We start from the raw sequence: 23,219 nt of genomic DNA on the forward strand, positions 1-23,219 counted from the left end.
CAGACGTTAATGTTCAAAAATATTCCACTTTTCAACTATGAGGCGCATGTGCCTGCAGAGCTCCACCCTGTCTGGAGCATTGGATTTTTCTCCTCCGCTCTCTTTGCAGTTATGGTGTGGAGAGCGTCAGATTTCCAACACTGAACAGAGCTTGAGCATTTTCTGACTGACCAACAGCGTCCCTCACAGTCCAAAAACTGAACGGGAGCAGTGGTATTACAGCAAGTCGAATACACACAATTCCAACAACCCATTTAAAGATGTTGCTGGTTCGATCCCAGGCTCCTGCTAGCATGCTGTAGTGTCCTTGAGCGAGACACTTAACCCCTAATTGCTCCAGATGGCTGCGTCCGTCGGTGTTTGAATAATTGTAATTCGCTTTGGATAAAAGCGTCTGCTAAATGCAATGTAATGTAATGTAATAATGTAATTACCACTGACGAAACACAACTATATTCCCCGAATATTTTACAATATGATGGAACAGCATCTTTCTACGTGGAGTATAAAATAAATGATACTGCATATTACAGAGAATAAGCATACATGCTACATGCCAAGGCCTGTAGCTCTCACTGCTTTAGGTGTGACAAGAAAATAAACGTGAATATGAGAAAACTAAATATCATATATGAACCCGAAATTCATGCGACAATGGCAAGGGTGTCGCTATTAATGCATTCCAGCTGCACCATGTGAAGCCTACGCGCGCGCGCGCACGCGGGCACGCACGCATGCAAGCACGCACACAGACACACACACAGACACACACACACACACACACACACACACACACACACACACACACACACACACACACACACACACACACCTTTCTGTTTTTAAGACATTGAAACACCCTTACCAATGTAATGCCAGTAGTGGAACAATAGCATAAAACAGGCAAGGAGATCTGTCCGTGGTTCTGAATATATAATTTCACCTTCGCCTGCGCCACGGTGATTCCTAAATTAAACCTCCACAGCATCCTGCTATTTCTGTAATTTGACAAGCTAAAATGTGAGCACAAGTCAATGTAAAATTGAGTGTGATTTGTTTTCAATAAAACATATCAACTTTGTATTCGCTGCATCGCCCCTGTAGAACTGGGGTCCATCATCAGAATGTTCTGACTAGCAGCTCTGCCGAACTTACAGTCACTCTTTCTGGAGTCAGTCGTCCTGCACACCTCGTAATTGTACACATGCTGCAGAGTCCCTGACCCCAAAGTGTCGGAGTAACGTGGTGGATAATATGGAATCATCGGGAGACTGGGATGATACAGATACGAGACTGTTTCCATCTGTATATTTTCACTGATATAATCACCACTAAACACGTGATGAAGAGAAAGGAAACTACAGCCAAAGCCAAGACTAAGTAAAAAGGTTGTCATTGTAGTCCTTGTCGTGTGTGAAGTCAGTGAACTCTGAGAGCACTTCAGGGAAGCTGTCCGCCACCGCCACGTTAACATTGACTGTAGCTGGACGAGAGGGCTGTCCGTTGTCCTCCACTACAACAGTCAGTCTTTGTTTCACAGCATCTTTATCAGTGACTTGGCGGATAGTTCTTATTTCTCCATTCTGTAATCCCACTTCAAACAGCGCTCTGTCTGTGGCTTTCTGCAGTTTATAGGAGAGCCAGGCATTTTGCCCAGAGTCCACATCAACAGCCACCACTTTAGTGACCAGATAGCCCACATCTGCTGAACGAGGAACCATTTCAACCACCAGAGAGCCACCGGTCTGGACTGGGTACAGAACCTGAGGGGCGTTGTCGTTCTGATCCTGGATCATTATTTTCACAGTGACGTTGCTACTGAGTAGAGGGGAGCCTCCATCTTGAGCTAAGGTGTCTTATGCCAATGCATGCAGCTCTCGCTGCATTGGGTGTGACAAGTAAATAACCATGAATATGAAACAACCAAAAACAATGTGGGGACAATGCAAGCAGTTCGCTAATAATGCATTCCAGCTGCACCATCTGAAGCCCACACAAACACATACACACACACACACACACACACACACACACACACACACACACACACACACACACACACACACACACACACACACACACAGATACGCTAATACCCTGTATTGCATGGGGACTTGTACAAACCAAATATATTTCTTGTACGCAAACGAGTTTCACATGAGTTATCAATTAAGGAAAAACAATATAAATCTTTACTTTTTAAAGTCCACCACTAGGAGATTGTAGAAAAATAAAAAAACTATCCACCAGTGACAGCAAAATGGAAATGTCTGAACAGCACACGCACGCACGCACACACACACACACACACACACACACACACACACACACACACACACACACACACACACACACACACACACACACACACACACACACACACACACACACACACACACACACACACACACACACACACACACACACACACTCACTCACTCACTCACTCACTCACTCACTCACTCACTCACTTACAACAACAGGGGGGAGTTGTTGAGAGTACCATAGTTGCGAGATCCAGTCCTAATGAAATGTGCGAGATCTGTCCGTGGTGCTGAAAATAACATTTCACCGTCGCCTGGCGACTCCGAACTTACACCCCAACAACATCCTGCTATATCTGGAATTTGACAAGCTACAATGTGAGAACAATTCAATGGCAATTTGAAGAGTGTGATTGGTTTTCTCTAATAAAATATACTAACCTCTAGAGGCGAATCTGTTTCATCCAGGATGTTCTTTTCACTCTGTATTCGCTGCATCGTCCCTGTAGAACTGGGGTCCATCATCAGAACGTTCTGACTCGCAGCTCTGCCGAACTTACAGTCACTCTTTCTGGAGTCAGTCGTCCTGCACACCTCGTAATTGTACACATGCTGCAGCGTCCCTGACCCCAAAGTGTCGGAGTAACGTGGTGGATAATAAGGAATCACCGGGAGACTGGGATGATAGAGGATGCGAGACTGTCTCCATCTGTATATTTTCACTGATATAATCACCACTAAACACGTGATGAAGAGAAAGGAAACTACAGCCAAAGCCAAGACTAAGTAAAAAGTCAGGTTGTCATTGTACTCCTTGTCGTGTGTGAAGTCAGTGAACTCTGAGAGCACTTCAGGAAAGCTGTCTGCCACCGCTACATTTACATTGACTGTAGCTGAACGAGAGGGCTGTCCGTTGTCCTCCACTACAACAGTCAGTCTTTGTTTCACAACATCTTTATCGGTGACTTGGCGGATAGTTCTTATTTCTCCATTCTGTAATCCCACTTCAAACAGCGCTCTGTCTGTGGCTTTCTGCAGTTTATAGGAGAGCCAGGCGTTCTGTCCAGAGTCCACATCAACAGCCACCACTTTAGTGACCAGATAGCCCACATCTGCTGAACGAGGAACCATTTCAGCCACCAGAGGGCCACCGGTCTGGACTGGGTACAGAACCTGAGGGGGGTTGTCGTTCTGGTCCTGGATCATTATTTTTACTGTGGTGTTGCTGCTCAAAGGGGGCGATCCGCCGTCTTGGGCTTTTATCAAGACTTCAAAGCTTTTGATTTGCTCGTAGTCAAATGATCGCATTGCCTTTATTTCCCCACTTTCTGCATTGACAGAAATATAAGATGACATAGAATTTCCATCAAGTTGAGCATCAAGGAGTAGATACGCAACCCGTGCGTTCTGCCCTGAATCTGAGTCCTGTGCTTTCACGGAAAACACAGAAAGGCCCGGAAGATTGTTCTCGATAATATTGGCTTGATAAAAACTACTTTCAAAAACGGGGGCGTTGTCATTAACATCGGATATTTTTAATGTGATTGTTTTATCCGCTGCGAGAGGCGGGAGCCCTTCATCTACTGCTGTGATGGTGATGTTATATTCGGGATGGCGCTCCCTGTCGAGCACACCATCTGTTACAAGAGTGTAATAATTCTTGAGTGATGAGTGGATTTTAAACGGAATCTTGGTGTTGATTGAGCAGTCTACCTTAGAATTTTTACCAGAGTCAATGTCCTTTACGTTGATTATTGCCACAGTAGTTCCGCTCTCAGAATCTTCAGAAATGGGGCTAGTAAATGACATCAATGTTATTATAGGAGCATTGTCGTTCACATCTGTCACCTCAATTATTACTTTAGTCGATGTGCTATGCCCACCTTGATCTTTGGCCTGTACATCAATCTCATATATTTTATTGTGTTCATAATCAATCGGTCCGTTCACAGTTAGTGCACCGGTTTTTTCATCAATATTAAAAAGATTAACAACGCTACTAGACATGCGATTGAAATGATATGTAACAAGGCCATTTGTGCCTTCATCAGCATCAGTTGCACTCACGGTTGTAACCAACGTGCCTTTAGGTGCATTTTCCGTTACAGCAGCTTTGAAGATGGACTGCGTAAAAACAGGAGCATTGTCATTGGAGTCCAGGACAGTCACGTATATTTTTAGTGTTCCAGATCGCTGTGGGCCCCCGCCGTCCACAGCAGTTAAAATGAGAACAAGGCTGCCCTCCTTCTCGCGGTCCAACTGGTTGTGTAGATACAACTGCACGTATTTAATACCATTTGGGCTCGAGTGGGTTTTAATATTGAAATTTGTTGTTGGATTTAAGGTGTATTTGTCTAAAGCATTAATGCCAACATCAGGGTCCGTCGCGCTCGCTTGTAACAGTTCCGTCCCTGGAAGAGCAGACTCTTGTATTTCCAAATGGATTTCCTTTTCGGCAAACGTCGGCGCATTGTCGTTAACATCCAGCACCTCCACTAAAATACTGTGCAACTGCATTGGGTTCATCGTAATAATTTCAAAGTTGAGGCTACAGGGCGACGTCTGACCGCAAAGCTGCTCCCTATCTATCCTTTCTCCAACAACCAGAATCCCTTTGTCTACATCCAGGCGAATGTACTCGCTGCCGTCACCGTTCACTATCCGGGCCCCGCCGGATTTCATTCTGTTCGGTTCGAGTCCCAAATCTTCGGCTACGTTTCCTACAAATGAGCCCTTTCTCATTTCTTCTGGAATAGAGTATCGAATTTGGCAGAGCGTCACCTCAGCGACAAACAACAACATAAAGGCGTGTACTTGCCATTTTATCGACGGTCCATTCCTGATGAACGGCATATTCTCGTCAAAGTCACGCAATAAATCCTCACAACGATGTCCGTAAAAATGTGTTCGAGGCAGAAACAACCCTTTGGTGTGATCGGAAAAGAAAACCCCACGAAAAACTGAAATGTTGAAATGATAAAAATAGAGATGAAATACTCCAAGAGGTGCCGCGCCTGTCCGGTTCCGTACTGAGCAGAATACAGCAGATAGAGCTGCACGTCTAACGCTCCACCTGCGCTCTACAGACCAACAGCGGCCCTCACAGTCTAAAATAAGAATAGCAAATTCCCTCACTGGAGGGAGGGAAAATATATCAATTCAATAAATGTTGTATTTTCAGACTCTACGATGGAGTAAAAAAAAATATCGAAGCAGTGTTTAAAGGTGTTTAAAGATATGACTAAAATAATACAACCTCATTGGGGACTGAAAAAATATATATCATTTGTATGGCACCTTGAAAAATAATACACACACACACACACACACACACACACACACACATTTCAAATATAACCATAAAAGATGGTGTTTTCTATGTTTTAAGTGTTGAAACACCATTAACAGCACATCCATCAATTTCTAAAATATGCTCACTTAAAATGTGGAATGAATACAATGTTCAGTCAAGAGTGGCATCGGATTTCTCTAAAAAAAATTTACTCACCTCTAGAGGAGAGTCTGGTTCATCCAGGATGTTCTTTTCACTCTGTATTCGCTGCATCGTCCCTGTAGAACTGGGGTCCATCATCAGAACGTTCTGACTAGCAGCTCTGCCGAACCTACAGTCACTCTTTCTGGAGTCTGTCGTCCTGCACACCTCGTAATTGTACACATGCTGCAGAGTCCCTGACCCCAAAGTGTCGGAGTAACGTGGTGGATAATATGGAATCACCGGGAGACTGGGATGATACAGGATGCGAGACTGTCTCCATCTGTATATTTTCACTGATATAATCACCACTAAACACGTGATGAAGAGAAAGGAAACTACAGCCAAAGCCAAGACTAAGTAAAAAGTCAGGTTGTCATTGTACTCCTTGTCGTGTGTAAAGTCAGTGAACTCTGAGAGCACTTCAGGGAAGCTGTCCGCCACCGCCACGTTAACATTGACTGTAGCTGAACGGGAGGGCTGTCCGTTGTCCTCCACTACAACAGTCAGTCTTTGTTTCACAACATCTTTATCAGTGACTTGGCGGAGAGTTCTTATTTCTCCATTCTGTAAACCCACTTCAAACAGCGCTCTGTCTGTGGCTTTCTGCAGTTTATAGGAGAGCCAGGCGTTCTGTCCAGAGTCCACATCAACAGCCACCACTTTAGTGACCAGATAGCCCACATCTGCTGAACGAGGAACCATTTCAGCCACCAGAGAGCCACCGGTCTGGACTGGGTACAGAACCTGAGGGGGGTTGTCGTTCTGGTCCTGGATCATTATTTTCACAGTCACGTTGCTACTGAGTGGAGGGGAGCCTCCATCCTGGGCTTTAACAACGAGTTTGAGATCTTTTATTTGCTCATAATCAAACGAGCGCACTGCATTCAAAACTCCTGTTTCAGCGTTTACAGATATATAAGTGGAGACGTGACTACCACTGACCTGTGTGTCCTCTAGAAAGTAAGAGATTCTAGCATTTTGATTCCAGTCAGAATCCTTGGCACTTACAGTAAATATAGATATTCCAGGGGAGTTGTTCTCTGTTACGTAGGCAGCGTAATGACGTTTATCAAACACTGGAGCATTGTCATTCACGTCAGAGATTAGAAGTCGTAACGTACGTGAACTGGATTGTGGAGGTGAACCTGAATCAATAGCTGTGATGGTTATGTTGTACTCTGGTGATGTCTCTCTATCAAAATTTGAATCTGATACCAAATTGAAGTAGTCTGTTATAGACGACTGAATTTTAAATGGCAGTTTAGCATCAATGGAACATGTTAAGTGTCCATTTTTCTCTGAGTCTGCATCTTTTACATTGATAATAGCAATTGTAGTGCCAAGTGGGGAATCCTCAGACACAGGGTTGGAAAATGACATGATATTTATTACCGGAGCGTTATCATTGACATCGACAACTTCAATAATAACGTTACTGGTGTCAGTGAGCCCTCCCTGATCCCTCGCTTCAACTCGCATCTCAAATTTTCTTTCCTTCTCAAAATCTATATTTCCAGACACTGATATAATTCCCGTTTTCTCGCCAATAACGAACTTATTTGCTAAATTCCCCTTCCCCCGTGAGAATCCATACGTTATTACACCATTCATAGCGCTGTCTGCGTCACTTGCATTCAAAGCAACAATACGTGTGCCAGTCGGTGCGTTTTCTATCACACTCGCCATGTAGACGGACTGGTTAAACACTGGAGCATTATCATTTACATCCAGAACAGTAATATCTATATTAACTGTACCTGATCTCTGCGGCGTTCCACCGTCCACCGCTATGAGCTTCAGAGACATGCGCGGATGCGCTTCTCTGTCTAATGGTTTTTGAAGGATCATTTCGGCATATCTACTCCCATCTACTGTGGTATGTTGCTGCAATTTAAAATGTTCTGTAGGTGTTAGCACGTAATCTTGAAGTGCATTTAGTCCAACATCAGAATCATCTGCATTAGTAAGTGGGAATTTTGCCCCAATTCCAGTCCCCTCATTAATGTCTAAATGAAGATCTTTTGTCGGAAAAACCGGTGAATGGTCATTCACATCTAGAATTTCCAAAATTATTCGATGTAACTCCATCGGGTTTTCTAACATAAATTCAACGCTGAAACTACACGGTGTGACATCGCCACAGAGCTGCTCTCGGTCAATTCTCTCATTCACAACTAAAACTCCTTTGTCTGTTTTCAGCTCGGTGTACTGAGGGCTTTCTCCGGTCAAGATTCGTGCGCGGCCTGAACGGAGCCTTTTCAGATCCAACCCCAGATCCTGCGCGACGTTCCCGATAAGTGAACCCTTTTTCATCTCCTCTGGAATAGAGTAACGAAGCTGGCTGTCCACTGTGTTAACGAAGAAAATGAAAGGAACGAAGAGAGCAGCTTGCCATCGCAGTCCTCCACAGAGTCGCCAAAATGCGCAGACTCGCAGGAGAGATGCTTGAATCGCCATCGATAAACAGGAATCCAGATTATGAAATAGATCTTAAATTATCGACTCTTCTGAAGTATAATCCAAACAAAAGACTATTCCATCGATTTGTTGAGTAAAGGAGAAAAACGCGCGTCTTTGTTCCGTCTTGCAATATCCACGGCCTCTCCCTTTCTTACAGTGGAGCATACTGCGTGACGAAGGAAATAAACCGACTGGTAATGACGTGATTTTTTTTTCCTGATCAACAGCGTCCCTTAGAGTTCAAACATGGACCGCACATGCAGTTTATCAACTCCAACACTCATCTAACCTTTATGTTTGGTAATATGATGGTTAATAAAATTATGTCGTATCTTGTTTTATTAACGTGGCAATACCATCTAAATATTTAAGAGGAAAAAAACACTTTAAAATAAATGAAACACGTTTTAGTGTGACATTGAGGGGCTGTCTCTTAAATTATATTACTAGTTTGAAGTGATGACAGTGATACATTCAATGGGGAACGCTGACCATGGTGCTGAAATGCTCCATCACAAGGCAACATGTTTCCTTCACATTGCATTGAAACAGAAACGAGAAACTCATTCAACATACAGAATACTAAATCAGCCAAAACTTCAAGGGGAGGATTCATAACCACACTTCTAAGCCAATCTGAATAATAATAAAACAATACAGACACTATTGCAAAAAAAAAAACATTTTACAGTCACAACGAATACATAACACATATAGATATAAATTTGGAGCATACAAGATATTAAATTGGACGTGTTCTTATTAAATTTAAATGATAAAAAAAGCTCACCTCTAGAGGAGAGTCTGGATCATCCAGGATGTTCTTTTCACTCTGTATTCGCTGCATCGTCCCTGTAGAACTGGGGTCCATCATCAGAACGTTCTGACTAGCAGCTCTGCCAAACTTACAGTCACTCTTTCTGGAGTCAGTCGTCCTGCACACCTCGTAATTGTACACATGCTGCAGAGTCCCTGACCCCAAAGTGTCGGAGTAACGTGGTGGATAATATGGAATCACCGGGAGACTGGGATGATACAGGATGCGAGACTGTCTCCATCTGTATATTTTCACGGATATAATCACCACTAAACACGTGATGAAGAGAAAGGAAACTACAGCCAAAGCCAAGACTAAGTAAAAAGTCAGGTTGTCATTGTACTCCTTGTCGTGTGTAAAGTCAGTGAACTCTGAGAGCACTTCAGGGAAGCTGTCCGCCACCGCCACGTTAACATTGACTGTAGCTGAACGAGAGGGCTGTCCGTTGTCCTCCACTACAACAGTCAGTCTTTGTTTCACAGCATCTTTATCGGTGACTTGGCGGATAGTTCTTATTTCTCCATTCTGTAAACCCACTTCAAACAGCGCTCTGTCTGTGGCTTTCTGCAGTTTATAGGAGAGCCAGGCGTTCTGTCCAGAGTCCACATCAACAGCCACCACTTTAGTGACCAGATAGCCCACATCTGCTGAACGAGGAACCATTTCAGCCACCAGAGGGCCACCGGTCTGGACTGGGTACAGAACCTGAGGGGGGTTGTCGTTCTGGTCCTGAATCAATATTTTCACAGTCACATTGCTGCTGAGTGGAGGGGAGCCTCCATCCTGGGCTTTAACAATGAGTTCAAGATCTTTTATTTGCTCATAATCAAACGAGCGCACTGCATTCAAAACTCCCGTTTCAGCATTTACAGATATATAAGCGGAGACGTGATTACCACTGATCTGTGTGTCCTCTAGAAAGTAAGAGATTCTTGCATTTTGATTCCAGTCAGAATCCTTGGCACTAACAGTAAATATAGATATTCCAGGGGAGTTATTCTCTGTTACGTAGGCAGCGTAATGACGTTTATCAAACACTGGAGCATTGTCATTCACGTCAGAGATTAGAAGTCGTAACGTACGTGAACTGGATTGTGGAGGTGAACCTGAATCAATAGCTGTGATGGTTATGTTGTACTCTGGTGATGTCTCTCTATCAAAATTTGAATCTGATACCAAATTGAAGTAGTCTGTTATAGATGATTGGATTTTAAATGGCAGTTTGGCATCAATGGAACATGTTAAGTGTCCATTTTTCTCTGAGTCTGCATCTTTTACATTGATAATAGCAATTGTAGTGCCAAGTGGGGAATCCTCAGACACAGGGTTGGAAAATGACATGACATTTATTACCGGAGCGTTATCATTGACATCAAAAATTTCAATAATAACGTTACTGGTGTCAGTTAGGCCTCCTTGATCCCTCGCATCTACTCTCATCTCAAATTTTCTATCCTTTTCAAAATCTATATTTCCAGACACTGATATTATTCCCGTTTTCTCGTCAATAGCGAACGTATTTGCTAAATTCCCCTTCCCCCGTGAGAATCCATACGTTATTACACCATTCATAGCGCTGTCTGCGTCACTTGCATTCAAAGCAACAATACGTGTGCCAATAGGTGCGTTTTCTATGACACTAGCCCTGTAGACGGACTGGTTAAACACTGGAGCATTATCATTTACATCCAGAACAGTAATATCTATATTAACTGTACCTGATCTCTGCGGCGTTCCACCGTCCACCGCTATGAGCTTCAGAGACATGCGCGGATGCGCCTCTCTGTCTAATGGTTTTTGAAGGATCATTTCGACATAATTACTTCCATCTATGGTGGTATGTTGCTGCAATTTAAAATGTTCTGTAGCTGTTAGCACGTAATCCTGAAGTGCATTAAGTCCCACATCAGAATCATCTGCATTAGTAAGGGGAAATTTTGCTCCAATTGCAGCCGCCTCGTTAATTTCTAAATGAAGTTCTTTGGTCGGAAAAACCGGTGAATGGTCATTCACATCTAGAATTTCCAAAATTATTCGATGTAACTCCATCGGGTTTTCTAACATAAATTCAACGCTGAAACTACACGGTGTGACATCGCCACAGAGCTGCTCTCGGTCAATTCTCTCATTCACAACTAAAACTCCTTTGTCTGTTTTCAGCTCGGTGTACTGAGGGCTTTCTCCGGTCAAGATTCGTGCGCGGCCTGAACGGAGCCTTTTCAGATCCAAGCCCAGATCCTGCGCGACGTTCCCGATAAGTGAACCTTTTTTCATCTCCTCTGGAATAGAGTAACGAAGCTGGCTGTCCACTGTGTTAACGAAGAAAATGAATGGAACGAAGAGAGCAACTTGCCATCGCAGTCCTCCACAAAGTCGCCAAATTGCGCAGACGCGCGGCAGAGACGTCTGAATCGCCATCGATAAAAACAGGAATCCAGATTATGAAACAAATCTTAAATCACTGTCTCTTCTGAAGTATAATCCAAACAAAAGGCTAATCCGTCGATTTGGTCAATAAAAATGAGACAAATGCGCGTCTTTGTTCCGTCCTGCAATATCCACGGCCTCTCCCTTTCTTACAGTGAAGCATATTGCGTGGGGAGGGAAAAAAAACTGACTTGCAATGACGTTATTTTTTTTCCTGATCAACAGCGTCCCTTAGAGTCCAAACGTGAACCCCACATGCAGTTCATCAACTTCAGTGCTGATCTAACCACTATGTTTGTAATGTGGTGGCTCATTCAATTATATCTTATCTTATTTATGAACGTGGCAATACCATCTTAATATATGCTCGAAAAATAAGCCATTGAAATGAATGAACAGGTATTACTTTTACATTGAGAGACTATCTCTATATTTTGTCGCTATTTTAAAGTGATGACAGTGATGCATTCTATGGTGAATGTTGACCATGGGGCTGAAATGCTTCATCAAAAAGCAACATGTTTCCTTCATATTGCATTGAAACAGTAACGAGAAACTATTTCAACATACAGAATACTAAACAGCCAAAACTGCAAGGGGAGGATTCAAAAACTCACTTCTATGCCAAGCTGAATCATTATTAAACAACACAGGCACTATTGCAAAAAGCGTTTTACAATCACCGTGAATACATAACAGATATAAATATACATTTGGAGAATAGAAGATATTACATTTGACATGTTCCTATTAAATGTATATGATAAACAAAAGCTCACCTCTAGAGGAGAGTCTGGTTCATCCAGGATTTTCTTTTCACTCTGCATTGGCTGCATCGTCCCTGTAGAACTGGGGTCCATCATCAGAACGTTCTGACTAGCAGCTCTGCCGAACTTACAGTCACTCTTTCTGGAGTCAGTCGTCCTGCACACCTCGTAATTGTACACATGCTGCAGAGTCCCTGACCCCAAAGTGTCGGAGTAACGTGGTGGATAATATGGAATCACCGGGAGACTGGGATGATACAGGATGCGAGACTGTCTCCATCTGTATATTTTCACTGATATAATCACCACTAAACACGTGATGAAGAGAAAGGAAACTACAGCCAAAGCCAAGACTAAATAAAAAGTCAGGTTGTCATTGTACTCCTTGTCGTGTGTAAAGTCAGTGAACTCTGAGAGCACTTCAGGGAAGCTGTCCGCCACCGCCACGTTAACATTGACTGTAGCTGAACGAGAGGGCTGTCCGTTGTCCTCCACAACAACAGTCAGTCTTTGTTTCACAACATCTTTATCAGTGACTTGGCGGATAGTTCTTATTTCTCCATTCTGTAAACCCACTTCAAACAGCGCTCTGTCTGTGGCTTTCTGCAGTTTATAGGAGAGCCAGGCGTTCTGTCCAGAGTCCACATCAACAGCCACCACTTTAGTGACCAGATAGCCCACATCTGCTGAACGAGGAACCATTTCAGCCACCAGAGGGCCACCGGTCTGGACTGGGTACAGAACCTGAGGGGGGTTGTCGTTCTGGTCCTGGATCATTATTTTCACGGTCACATTGCTACTGAGTGGAGGGGAGCCTCCATCCTGGGCTTTAACAACGAGTTTGAGATGTTTAATTTGTTCAAAATCAAATGAGCGCACTGCATTCAAAACTCCCGTTTCAGCGTTTACAGATACGTAAGTGGAGACGTGACTACCACTGATCTGTGTGTCCTCTAGAAAGTAAGAGATTCTTGCATTTTGATTCCAGTCAGAATCCTTGGCACTGACAGTAAATATAGATATTCCAGGGGAGTTATTCTCTGTTATGAAGGCAGCGTAATTATGTTTATCAAACACTGGAGCATTGTCATTCACGTCAGAGATTACAAGTCGTAACGTACGTGAACTGGATTGTGGAGGTGAACCTGAATCAATAGCTGTGATGGTTATGTTGTACTCGGGTGATGTCTCCCTATCAAAATTTGAATCTGACACCAAATTGAAATAATCGGGTAAAGATGACTGGATTTTAAATGGAAGTTTGACATCAATGGAACATGTTAAGTGTCCATTTTTCTCTGAGTCTGCATCTTTTACATTGATAATAGCAATTGTAGTGCCAAGTGGGGAATCCTCAGACACAGGGTTGGAAAATGACATGATATTTATTACCGGAGCGTTATCATTGACATCGACAACTTCAATAATAGCTTTACTGGTGTCAGTGAGCCCTCCCTGATCCCTGGCTTCTACTCTTATCTCAAATTTTCTGTCCTTCTCGAAATCTATATTTCCAGACACTGATATCACACCTGTGTGTTCATCAATGTTAAATATACTTGCTATATCCCCCTTACCTCTTGAAAATCCATAAGTTATTACACCATTCATAGCGCTGTCTGCGTCACTTGCATTCAAAGCAACAATACGTTTGCCAATCGATGCGTTTTCCATCACACTCGCCATGTAGACGGACTGGTTAAACACTGGAGCATTATCATTTACATCCAGAACAGTAATATCTATATTAACTGTACCTGATCTCTGCGGCGTTCCACCGTCCACCGCTATGAGCTTCAGAGACATGCGCGGATGCGCCTCTCTGTCTAATGGTTTTTGAAGGACCATTTCGGCATATCTACTACCATCGGCATTGGTTTGCTGTTGCAATTTAAAATGTTCTGTAGGACTGAGCACGTAATTCTGAAGAGTATTAAGTCCCACATCAGAATCATCTGCATTACTGAGTGGGAATTTTGCTCCAATGGCAGCCGCCTCGCTAATTTCTAAATTAAGATCTTTTGTCGGAAAAACAGGTGAATGGTCATTCACATCTAGAATTTCCAAAATGATTCGATGTAACTCCATCGGGTTTTCGAACATAACATCGACGCTGAAACTACACGGTGTGACATCGCCACAGAGCTGCTCTCGGTCAATTCTCTCATTCACAACTAAAACTCCTTTGTCTGTTTTCAGCTCGGTGTACTGAGGGCTTTCTCCGGTCAAGATTCGTGCGCGGCCTGAACGGAGCCTTTTCAGATCCAAGCCCAGATCCTGCGCAACGTTCCCGATAAGTGAACCTTTTTTCATCTCCTCTGGAATAGAGTAACGAAGCTGGCTGTCCACTGTGTTAACGAAGAAAATGAAAGGAACGAAGAGAGCAGCTTGCCATCGCAGTCCTCCACAGAGTCGCCAAATTGCGCAGGCTCGCAGGAGAGATGCTTGAATCGCCATCGATAAAAGAGTAATCCAGATTATGAAATGAATCTTAAATCATACTCTTTTCTGAAGTATAATCCAAAAAAAAATACTATTCCATCGATATGTTGATTAAAGGAGAAAAATGCGCGTCTTTGTTCCGTCTTGCAATATCCACGGCCTCTCCCTTTCTTACAGTGGAGCGTACTGCGTGGCGAAGGAAATAAACAGACTGGCAATGACGTGATTTTTTTTTCCTGATCAACAGCGTCCCTTAGAGTTCAAACATGAACCCCACATGCAGTTTATTAACTCCAGTACTGATAAAAAACCTTATGTTTGGTAATATGATGGTTGATACAATTATATCTTATCTTATTTTATTAACGTGGCAATACCTCCTAATATATACGTGAAAAATAAGACATTAAAATAAATTAAAGACGTTTTTACGATTGAATTGAGAGACTGTCCCTTCTTTTCTTGTCGCTAGTTTGAAGCGATGACAGTGACGCATTCGATGGAGAACGCTGACCATGGTGCTGAAATGCTCCATCACAAGGCAACATGTTTCTTCACATTGCATTGAAATTAAAATGCGAAACTCATCAAATATACAACATACTAAATCAGCCAAAACTGCAAGGGGAGGACTCATAAACCCATTTCTATGCCAATTAGATAATTATTAAACAATACAAGCACTACTGCAAAAAACATTTTGCAATCACTGTGATAACATAATGCATATAATTATGAATTTGGAGAGTACAAGATATTAAATTATACATTTTTTATTAAGATAAATGATAAACAAAACCTCACCTCGAGAGGAGAGTCTGGTTCATCCAGGATGTTCTTTTCACTCTGTATTCGCTGCATCGTCCCTGTAGAACTGGGGTCCATCATCAGAATGTTCTGACTAGCAGCTCTGCCGAACTTACAGTCACTCTTTCTGGAGTCAGTCGTCCTGCACACCTCGTAATTGTACACATGCTGCAGAGTCCCTGACCCCAAAGTGTCGGAGTAACGTGGTGGATAATATGGAATCACCGGGAGACTGGGATGATACAGGATGCGAGACTGTCTCCATCTGTATATTTTCACTGATATAATCACCACTAAACACGTGATGAAGAGAAAGGAAACTACAGCCAAAGCCAAGACTAAATAAAAAGTCAGGTTGTCATTGTACTCCTTGTCGTGTGTAAAGTCAGTGAACTCTGAGAGCACTTCAGGGAAGCTGTCCGCCACCGCCACGTTAACATTGACTGTAGCTGAACGAGAGGGCTGTCCGTTGTCCTCCACAACAACAGTCAGTCTTTGTTTCACAGCATCTTTATCAGTGACTTGGCGGATAGTTCTTATTTCTCCATTATGTAAACCCACTTCAAACAGCGCTCTGTCTGTGGCTTTCTGCAGTTTATAGGAGAGCCAGGCGTTCTGTCCAGAGTCCACATCAACAGCCACCACTTTAGTGACCAGATAGCCCACATCTGCTGAACGAGGAACCATTTCAGCCACCAGAGGGCCACCGGTCTGGACTGGGTACAGAACCTGAGGGGGGTTGTCGTTCTGGTCCTGGATCAATATTTTCACAGTCACGTTGCTACTGAGTGGAGGGGAGCCTCCATCCTGGGCTTTAACAATGAGTTCAAGATCTTTTATTTGCTCATAATCAAACGAGCGCACTGAATTCAAAACTCCCGTTTCAGCGTTTACAGATATATAAGTGGAGATGTGACTACCACTGACCTGTGTGTCCTCTAGAAAGTAAGAGATTCTTGCATTTTGATTCCAGTCAGAATCCTTGGCACTGACAGTAAATATAGATATTCCAGGGGAGTTATTCTCTGTTACGTAGGCAGAATAATGACGTTTATCAAACACTGGAGCATTGTCATTCACGTCAGAGATTAGAAGTCGTAACGTACGTGAGCTGGATTGTGGAGGTGAACCTGAATCAATAGCTGTGATGGTTATGTTGTACTCTGGCGATGTCTCTCTATCAAAATTTGAATCTGATACCAAATTGAAGTAGTCTGTTATAGACGACTGAATTTTAAATGGAAGTTTGGCATCAATGGAACATGTTAAGTGTCCATTTTTCTCTGAGTCTGCATCTTTAACATTGATAATAGCAATTGTAGTGCCAAGTGGGGAATCCTCAGACACAGGGTTGGAAAATGACATGATATTTATTACCGGAGCGTTATCATTGACATCAAAAACTTCGATAATAACTTTACTGGTGTCAGTTAGGCCTCCTTGATCCATCGCTTCTACTCTTATCTCAAATCTTTTGTCTTTCTCGAAATCTATGTTTCCAGAAACTGATATAACTCCCGTCTTCTCATCAATGGCGAAAGCATTTGCTATACTCCCCTTGACCTGAACGAACCCATACGTTATTACACCATTCATAGCGCTGTCTGCGTCACTTGCGTTCAAAGCAACAATACGTGTGCCAATCGGTGCGTTTTCTATCACACTAGCCCTGTAGACGGACTGGTTAAAAACTGGAGCATTATCATTCGCATCCAGAACAGTAATATCTATATTAACTGTACCTGATCTCTGCGGCGTTCCACCGTCCACCGCTATGAGCTTCAGAGACATGCGCGGATGCGCCTCTCTGTCTAATGGTTTTTGAAGGATCATTTCGGCATATCTACTCCCATCTGCATTTGTTTGCTGCTTTAATAAGAAATTTTCGTTCGGAGTTAAAGCATAATTCTGCAGTGTATTAAGTCCCACATCAGAATCCTCCGCATTTTTGAGAGAAAATTTCGCTCCAACGGCGACACCCTCGCTAATTTCTAAATTAATATATTTCGATGGAAAAACAGGCGAATGGTCATTCACATCCAAAATCTCCACAATCACACGATGTAATTCCATGGGGTTTTCCAGGATTATTTCGAAGCTGACGCTACACGGTGTGTCATCCCCACAAATATCTTCACGATCAATCCTCTCATTCACAACTAAAACGCCTTTGTCTGTTTTCAGCTCGGTGTACTGAGGGCTTTCTCCGGTCAAGATTCGCGCGCGGCCTGAACGGAGCCTTTTCAGATCCAAGCCCAGATCCTGCGCAACGTTCCCGATCAGTGCACCTTTTTTCATCTCCTCCGGAATCGTGTACCGAAGCTGGCTGTCCACTGTGTTCACGAAGAAAATCAAAGGGACGAGTAGGCCAACTGGCCATCGCAGTCCTCCACAGAGTCGCAGAATTGCGCAGACACGCAGGAGAAATGCTTGAATCGCCATCGATACAACAGTAATCCAGATGATAAAATCTCCCGAAATGTAGCCCAGGTACAATCGAAATCCCTCAAATTGATTAAATTATTATGGGACGCATAGTCCTCATGTCTTCTTTGTCCACGGCCTCTCCCTATCTTACAGTGAAGCTTAATGCACGGGGAGGGAAATAAACTGGCTGGGAAAATTGTGGAAAAACCTTTCCCTGATCAACAGCGTCCCTTAGAGTTCAGACGTGAACTCCACATGCAGTTTTCCTTCGTCTCAAGCCCTCATCATGCAGTCTCACTTTTTTTTTTTTTTTTTTTTTTTTTAATGATATACCTCGAATTTTGACACTTAAAAATAAAATAAACAAACGATCTGATTTTACGAGACGAAACATGTGCTAAGTGTTTTTGGAGTTTTACATCGAGCGTGTTTTCAATTCTTCTGGATGCATCATTGTGCAGTCACTGCACTATCGGGGACACTGTCCGTGGTGTTGAAATGTTCCATTACATGGCCTCATCTCCTCTGGAGCGAAATAGAGAAAGGAACACCAAAGAGCACCAACAATAGTTGTTGTTACATAATGATGATGCAATCATCAAATTGTGGCACGCATCCACTCGGACGTGCTGTGCATAAATTATTGAACATCCGACATAAAACGTGATAAAACAAAGAAGCACAAGTAAATGTTCGGAGAAAGGTACAACAACAACAAAAAAAATCCCTAAACAGGTTTCGCTTCTTTCATTCGGTTATACTGAATGCATCAGGCGAAAATGTCAATCAATAGATTTTGATGAAGACTATTTTGTTTTCCTGTTCTCGATAATCAAATCATAGTGTGGTTAAAATTCAGTGTACTACTTTTTAAATAGCAGAATCTCGCTCCAAAATCTTGGGAAAAAAATGTTAGTAAATTTAAAAATTGCGATAAATCTCATCGATAATATGCTGCTATTCATTGTTTTAATCAGCTATATATCATCACAATATAAAAGTATCATATTAGACATATTATATATTTTTTCTCAAATTAACCTTTTTTCATTTTTTTCTGATTGTTCTATATATGCACCGAGAGTATAGAGGACTGTCTACCGGAGTTAAATTCCGTAAAAGCCTCATCTGACTGATAAATCCAATGACCTACTTCTGAGCTGAAAAAAAAAACACTCAAACCATCACAAACAGAGTGACTAAAGCACTAACCATAGCGCCATAAAAACATACAACTTCTAAGTTAAATCACTGATAAAGAAATGTTCATAAAGAGATAGCGATAGATGGATAGATGGTGAGATGGAGAGATAGACAGACAGACAGACAGGTGGGCATGCATCTGTGCAGGTTCATTTGAGAGGTCACAGGTTTTTTGGAGTCAGCACGCATGCACCCACAGATAAATAGACACTGAAAGTCAAAGCAGCCTGAGCGTGGATGTTGCTGCAAACCACAACATTCTCACATCATGACTGTGCATTATTCAGTAGGTTGCAGCATATCTCCGGGCAGGATTATAAATATGCATGCAGATGAAAAAGTAGGCCAGAAGTGCACAGCCCACAAAAATGAAGGCAGCAGAGGTGCCAGCTCTACAGTAGTAATATCCTAATAGTCACATTTTATTGAAGCTGTACAATGTGTATTGTGTTTTCATAAATGTCATGTGTGACTTAGGATGGGCTACACGATAGATAGAGAGATAGAGAGATAGAGTTACTAAGACTACTCCTTAGGGAATGGTTGTTCAAATGTGAGATTAACATGGACAGCTGGTTCAAAGAAGTGGGGAAAATAAAAATTCTTACCTGATGGAGGGAAAATAACGGCAGGGCGTTTTGGTGTGCACCACGAAAGGGAAAGAGAAAAGGAATAGATAATTAGAATATTTTTCTAATTACGATATCTTCATCTTACAGAAAACCGCATTTAAAGAGAAATTGCAAAACACACAGGGAACTGAAAATGAAAATGTCAGAGTGAAACATTGCATACAGTTAACAAGATCTGTTGGCCAATGCTATATCTATTAGCCACAAAGCGATGGCTGAAAGATTTTGGGGTGGTCGAAAAAAGGTGTATGTTTGACAGTCGGTAAAGGCATCAGTAAAACGCAATGTTGTGTTATATGCACATTTTGAATGTCCCTATATTCATCCATAAATGTACACAGGCACACACACACATACAGTGCATGCTCTCTCTCTCTCTCTCTCACACACACACAGACACATACACACACAAACACACACACACACACACACACACACACACGATACAACAAAAGATTCATATGACCCAGATTTTTTTTAAATACCAAAAGCATCCAACAGCACGACAGTATTAAGTCAAATTTAAATATCGCCAGTGAGTCATCTTCGTTTCAGCTCCCATGTTTGGAAAGTGGACCATAACCAAGCCTGGAGCCAAACACGAGCACACGTGGCTTAACATGGAAATCATCCTGATGAAAATAATTCCCTTCATCACTGCAACAACATGTGTAGAGAGCACCTGAAAGAAACACGGATGCATACACATAACCACATGCATGCGTTCATGTTTTGCACAATGCGCCCATGCACAGAAACTTAAAATAAAACTACAAACTATGAAATATATAGAATGTATGTCAGAAAAGGCTGACAAGTGCACAGACTCATGTTTTCCTTTGTTGCTTCAACAGTAAATAGGCCCATAGACAGAAGTTGAGAAAGTGAGACTGCAGTAGTGTTGGGTAGTTCACTCTGTTGTAGGAATACAAGGAACAGAATCTCACTGGGTAATGAGCCATTCTTTTATTGCAAAGTTTTAAAGACAGATATGGCCTCAAAAATCAACTCCATAATCTCTAGGCGCCTCCCACTGGACCAATCAAAATAATTAGGTAATCAGGTAAATTGATTAAACAAGAAAATCCGATCAAAAACATAAAATGAAGTCATTTGGCCGACTCCTTTGTCAGCGGCTTACAAAGTTTTGTTTGTCGAAAGACCACAATACATACTGCAATCACCTTGCCTTTCTTCAGTTATACACACACACACACACACACACACACACACACACACATATATATATATATATATTTTTTTTTAATAGGTGTGTGCATACAGTATATATATTTATGTGTGTAAAATATAAAAATCCAATAAATCCAAGAAAATAATAAAAATAAAAATCCCGGAGAAGCGTGTATACATATATAGTATATATACACATACACACACACACACATATATATATATATATATGTATATATATATATATATATATATATACACACACACACACACACACACATATATATTATGATATATGTGTGTGTGTAAACATTATATATGTATACACGCTTCTCCGGGATTTTTATTTTTATTTTTTTCTGGGATTTATTGACGTATTTTGGATTTTTATATTTTACAAATATATATAAATAAATAAATAGATTAAAAAAAAAATATATATATATATATATTTGCATATGTATATATGTTTGTGTATATATATATATGTACACAAATACTTCAACCAGGAAGTGGAGAGCCGGAAGGAGAGACAGCTCGCCTTCAAAGTAAAAGTTGCGCGTTTAGACGCGTGTTGCCTGCAGCGGTGCTTAACTAAATAAATAAAGAGCCTAAATAATGAACATAACTCATAACTTAGGCTATTTATTTCTGGCACTTTCACACAGCTGATTAAGATTAAACGCCACTAAGCTAACCGATATAAAAATCCTTCACGTTTATTTACAGTTCAGTCTCGTAATTAGGCTACATGAATAAAATAAATAAATAAATAAATAAATAAATAAATAAATAAATAAATAAATACATACAAAACTCTTCGGTCGATTATCCTGCGAAATAAAGCAAACTGAATGCACTGGTCACCAGAAGGGCACCATTTATTTCAATAGCCTTTTCAAAATGAGTCTCTTCAAGTGTAATATGTTAACAACACGGGCCGGTTATTAACAATAATAATAACATAAAATTAACTGTTTTCATTTTTCAAATTGCTTTCCTATTTAAGAAATAACCGTCTATTTGTGTCTGCTGGCCATTGGCATCATGGATAACATCGATTTCAGGCCAGCCAATCAGCTCTTTCGCATCAATTATTTCAATGATTCATGTGACAATGTCACAGCACAAGGGATTAACATTATCTAAAACTTATCAGGGTATTCAAGTGGACATAACTCACCCAAATGCCTAGCAACTTACATTATTGAAATCCATGCCCACGTTAACACTGTTTATACCATATATGAAGATGTGACAATATTTGGCAAAGCTTTAATTTCTTTGTAATGTGCCTTGTAGTTTCTCCATGGTTTGGCATTATGTTCATTATTTTGTAATACAGTACGGTAAAGTAAACCAAAAAGTCCAGATTCAACCCATTTGGCTTGTCAAAGCACAGTAAGCTCATGCGATAGAGTCATTTAAAATTGTCAATAAATTGTAGTTAATAAACAGATCAGAGTCAGGTGCTGGGTTTCACTGAAAAATTTATCATAAACAATTAATTACATCTGAACCAACTCACATTATGAACAATAAAACAAAACCAACCAGAAAAATAAGTCTATGACTACTCAAGGCCCCTCACAGTCTCTATAACCTCCGACAGGTCAGACACAGAACAGTCCTGTCCTGGATAATTGGAGTCCTGCACTTTAGGCAGGCTTCGCTTCTTGTCAGTAGGACTGCAATGCATTCATGGCATCCAATGAAGCTGCGGCAGCACAGGCCAGCAGTGGACCTTCCATCAGCTGTAATGACATTAACATAACAAAAATAAAATACTTATACTATATTGTTTACTTTCAAGTACCTCAACACCTTCTCTTATATTTTGAACTTATTGAGGTACTTGGAGCAGAAGCAAGCACACTCAAAAATGCAGGACTCCGATTAGCTAGGACAGGACTGTCGCTCTGTCCATAACATGCTGTAGATTATAGAGACTATGAGAGGCCTTGAGCAGACAGATTTTATTTTTTTGTTGGTTTTGTTGTTCATAATGAGAGTTTGTTCAGATGCAATACATTTTTCATTATGGATTGCTCAATGAAACACAGAAACTGACTCCGATCTGTTTATTAACTACAATGTATTGAGTGTCACGCTTTGACCGTATGATGCACATCAACTGGTTCACATGCCACACCTCATGGCCTCAGGTATATTTAACCAAGTGAATGTGGATGGTCAGTGAGGAAAAAAGAAGAACAGCTGGATAAGATAGGAGATACTTCATGAAATGACACAGGGAGAATGTAAAACTCCACTCTTTTTGATTAA

The 23,219-nt window shown here is 41.6% G+C and overlaps 3 protein-coding genes across 3 annotated transcripts in view; all 3 read right to left on the minus strand.

Moving 5' to 3' along the window:
- Positions 1 to 23,219, minus strand: part of LOC307236154 (protocadherin gamma-C5-like) — a gene marked incomplete at its 5' end in the record, with an annotated part of 315,288 nt that overhangs the window by 156,827 nt on the left and 135,242 nt on the right. The window lies entirely within an intron of this gene.
- On the minus strand, positions 2,688 to 17,848 carry LOC307235519 (uncharacterized protein; the record flags this gene model as incomplete). Its single annotated transcript, XM_080007644.1, has 9 exons — positions 15,468 to 17,848; positions 14,355 to 14,579; positions 13,989 to 14,249; positions 13,353 to 13,439; positions 12,244 to 13,058; positions 9,011 to 9,820; positions 7,518 to 7,644; positions 5,773 to 6,653; positions 2,688 to 5,045 (listed from the first exon to the last, which is right to left on the minus strand). The coding sequence occupies exons 1-9, from the start codon at positions 17,776 to 17,778 to the stop codon at positions 2,688 to 2,690; spliced, it is 7,875 nt and encodes a 2,624-aa protein (XP_079863770.1). The 5' UTR covers positions 17,779 to 17,848.
- Positions 22,613 to 23,219, minus strand: part of LOC307235520 (uncharacterized protein) — a gene marked incomplete at its 3' end in the record, with an annotated part of 89,054 nt that continues 88,447 nt past the window's right edge. Inside the window, exon 4 of the mRNA XM_080007645.1 lies at positions 22,613 to 22,687. Within this exon, the coding sequence (XP_079863771.1) occupies positions 22,613 to 22,687 (75 nt within the window). The remainder of the gene's footprint in view (positions 22,688 to 23,219) is intronic.

This window comes from Zeus faber (genome assembly GCF_960531495.2).
Source record: "Zeus faber genome assembly, chromosome: 10".
Classification (NCBI taxonomy): Eukaryota; Metazoa; Chordata; class Actinopteri; order Zeiformes; family Zeidae; genus Zeus; species Zeus faber.